The 3,206-nt window shown below is 28.1% G+C and overlaps 1 protein-coding gene across 1 annotated transcript; it reads right to left on the reverse strand.

Annotated features, from left to right (window-relative positions):
• Window positions 1-397: 397 nt before the first annotated feature.
• On the reverse strand, window positions 398-3,000 carry LOC127278089 (uncharacterized). Its single transcript, XM_051299622.1, has 2 exons — window positions 1,179-3,000; window positions 398-915 (listed from the first exon to the last, which is right to left on the reverse strand). The coding sequence occupies exons 1-2, from the start codon at window positions 2,633-2,635 to the stop codon at window positions 855-857; spliced, it is 1,518 nt and encodes a 505-aa protein (XP_051155579.1). The 5' UTR covers window positions 2,636-3,000; the 3' UTR covers window positions 398-854.
• Window positions 3,001-3,206: the final 206 nt, after the last annotated feature.

Raw genomic sequence — 3,206 nt, forward strand, 5'->3', positions numbered from 1 at the left:
TACCTAAAGGCGCTCTCACACCTTTTTGGCTGCCTGTAGGTTACCATGGCAACGCATAAGAGTGAGTGCGATATCAAATTTAAAAATCTGAATATTCAAATTTTCTGTTTCATTCACACTCGTGCGTTGCCATTGTAACCTGCAGACAGGCAGGCAACCAAAAAGGTGTGAGTGTGCCATAACACTTTAACAAACTACGCTAACTAACGCATATAAAAATTTGAAAGTAAATATCATGCAGTAATTAGATGACGGGGTAGATTAAAAAAAATTGCAATTAATTAATGCTATACTTTTAATGTACATTAATAATAAAATTTATATAAATAAATAATAATTTAGTTGAATAAATTATTTTAAAAATTGTAGTTATAAATTATTAAACTTTTAACCAATTTTTTGTTATTTATTTATTTATTTCATGAAATATAAGTTTCTACTGTAACTGAATTTATTTGCAATACTAATTGTTTAAAAAAGATTGATGTTTATCAATTTTTAGTGATATGTAACAGCAAATTCAAATAAACTTCACTTTGGGAAATTCCAGTTGGGGCCAATATGAGTTGACCCAAAATTTGCCCAAGCACATAACAGAAAAAAAATTCATGCACTTTTTATATTTGCAATCCTCTTGTTTATTTGTTTAGCATATTATTTATATTTGTAAAACCACGCGACTGTACTTCGTACTTCGAGAGTGTATATTCTTTGATAGTTAACCCAACGATTTATGCAATAAAAAAATCGATTTCATTCAACCTCCTAATGTGGTTTTTCTCCTTAAAGTAATAACATGTATATCTTCACGAAAACGGCAAAACAATAAATGCACGTTATGAGTTGATTGCGCATCATCTATGAAGACCGACTTTAAGCAGAAGACGTTGAACAGATTTCCACACTTTCTGAACGCTGGAAAAATTAAAAATTTTCAAGATATATCCTTTCGATGGCTTATTTTGATCTTAAAAATGAATTTCATAAAAAGAAAACTGAAGGTATTTACATAAAATGAAACATTGATAAACCTATTTAAGTTAAATATCTGTGAAATCAAATTAATTTTCGTAATTAGCACTGTAAAAATATATTTCTCTATTTAAACGAAGAAAAAATGTAATATTAAACTTAATTTTAAAATAAAAGAAAAACATTAACTTTTGTTTCAACTGTACCTTGCATTAAATATTTCTCCAAAAAATGCAATAATTGATATTCCTAAACCAATCAGAAGAATATGGAATGGTGAAATATTAATTTCGTCGTTTCTCCTATTCGAGAGAATAATATCTTCTATCATACTGTAATTTAGATTTGTTTTAAAGTTTTCTTTATCCCACTTGACAAACAAACCAGTCTCTATAAATCTATTCATATGACGCTCAAATTCAGAAGTATACGGAGAATTATTTTCAACTGCAAAATATAAGTTCTCAATTTCTTCGGTAAGAAAAATCTTGATAGTTGAAATCTTATTTATTTTTGAATCCATTAAGAGTACATTTCTTATATCTTTGATATGCACTTTGCAAGCAACTGCTTTATACGCGAAAAGTTCTTTCAAACATTCTTCCACATTGTGATGGAGTCCATCTGATTTTTTAAATGGTAAATTTTTATATTCATGTTGTAAGGTGATTACGTCAGAAGCATGATTCTCTGTTCCTATTGTCGTTCCTCTCATGGACCAATTTGTGATAAACTCTGAATCAAGAAATACGTCTTCATAGTCTATAACTAATTGGACGGTTGTTAAGAGATTATGCAATTCTGAGGAAAACATAAAAAATCCCAAAAAAATCGATATAAAAACGATTCTATCCGTGAGTTTTTTCACTTCTAAAGGAATTGAAATTCCTAGTAATGCAAGCCAAAGAAACCATAGTTTCCAAAACTGTTTATTAAACTTTAAGAATCGAAGAAACTTCCAAATTACAAATACTAATAAAAATGTTAAAGCACCCTGATAAATTGATTTTGTAAACATGTAGTTATTAATTCTTTTTTTAGGTATAAGAATCTGCTGATGAGGTGACTTTAAGAAATAAACATCATTTTCAATACGATATATATGTTCATCTGTATTATCTTTTTCACTTATGTGACAAATGTTTTCTTTATAATTATGCAAAACTTCATCACACGTCAAATGCGTGGTGATTTTATCTTTGTTTCTAATACATTCATCTGGATGAAGTCTTACTCTTTTAAAATTCATTACTTTTGAAAAAGTATTCAACTTTTCTTCTTCAAATTCTTCAGGAGGTTCATTATAATAATCAAACACTAAAACTTCATTAGGATCCCCTTCGAGATTTACTTTTAATCTTTGCTCTTCGTATTCTTGCTTTGTTTCGGAATCAGTACACGTTTTTATTTCAAAACCATTCAGATCTTTTAATTTCGTTGGGAAAATTACATCTCCTTTTACGTAATTGATCATTGTGTAATTTTGAGTGAATTTATTGAAGTAATGGATTATTATATTTCTTTGGTTTCGATCAAACATTAAATTGCGACCAAAATTCTTTTTCACAACATCAAGAATTGTTAATTGAATAAAATTTCTCGACCATGCTGAACGAAGTAAAACTTCTCGACTGACACTGTTTTCATTCATTAGAACTATCATAAAGCACCGAGGAAAAGTGTATGGACCTGATACCACTTTCACAAAAGTGAAGAACTTCTTTATTGCTGTTCGATTATTCTCTAGAATACCTATAAAAAGTGTTCCTTTGTGATAATTTTTAGAAGCAATTGACTTTAGGTTGTTTGGATCATGATGAATGAAGTTTATCACTCGGCTTGGATTATTACTGAATGTAGCTTGTAGAATTTCTGCTTGAACCTCTATACTTTGATTTTCTCCATCGTGCAATATTATAGTCTGATATGCCTCAAATTCATTTTTTCTTATATGTTGAACAATATCTTTAAAAGATACAGAATCCGCAACAATTATTTGAATCACTCCAAAAATTGAAAATATGATTATTGTTAATATGAATTTATATTTAATCATTATGATATTTATTTAAAAATTGCAACATTTAGTGATGATTCTGCCAAGAAGGACAGTAGAATACTAACATTTAATTTCTTTTTCAAAAAAAAACATTGGCTTTTGTTAGATTATGTTTTATTTTTAGTAATTTTTTTCACGTTATTTTTTTCATTTTATTACTTTTATTATATTGATT

This window comes from Leptopilina boulardi, unplaced genomic scaffold (assembly GCF_019393585.1).
Source record: "Leptopilina boulardi isolate dan_hultmark-lab unplaced genomic scaffold, ZJU_Lbou_2.1 LbouV2_195, whole genome shotgun sequence".
Classification (NCBI taxonomy): Eukaryota; Metazoa; Arthropoda; class Insecta; order Hymenoptera; family Figitidae; genus Leptopilina; species Leptopilina boulardi.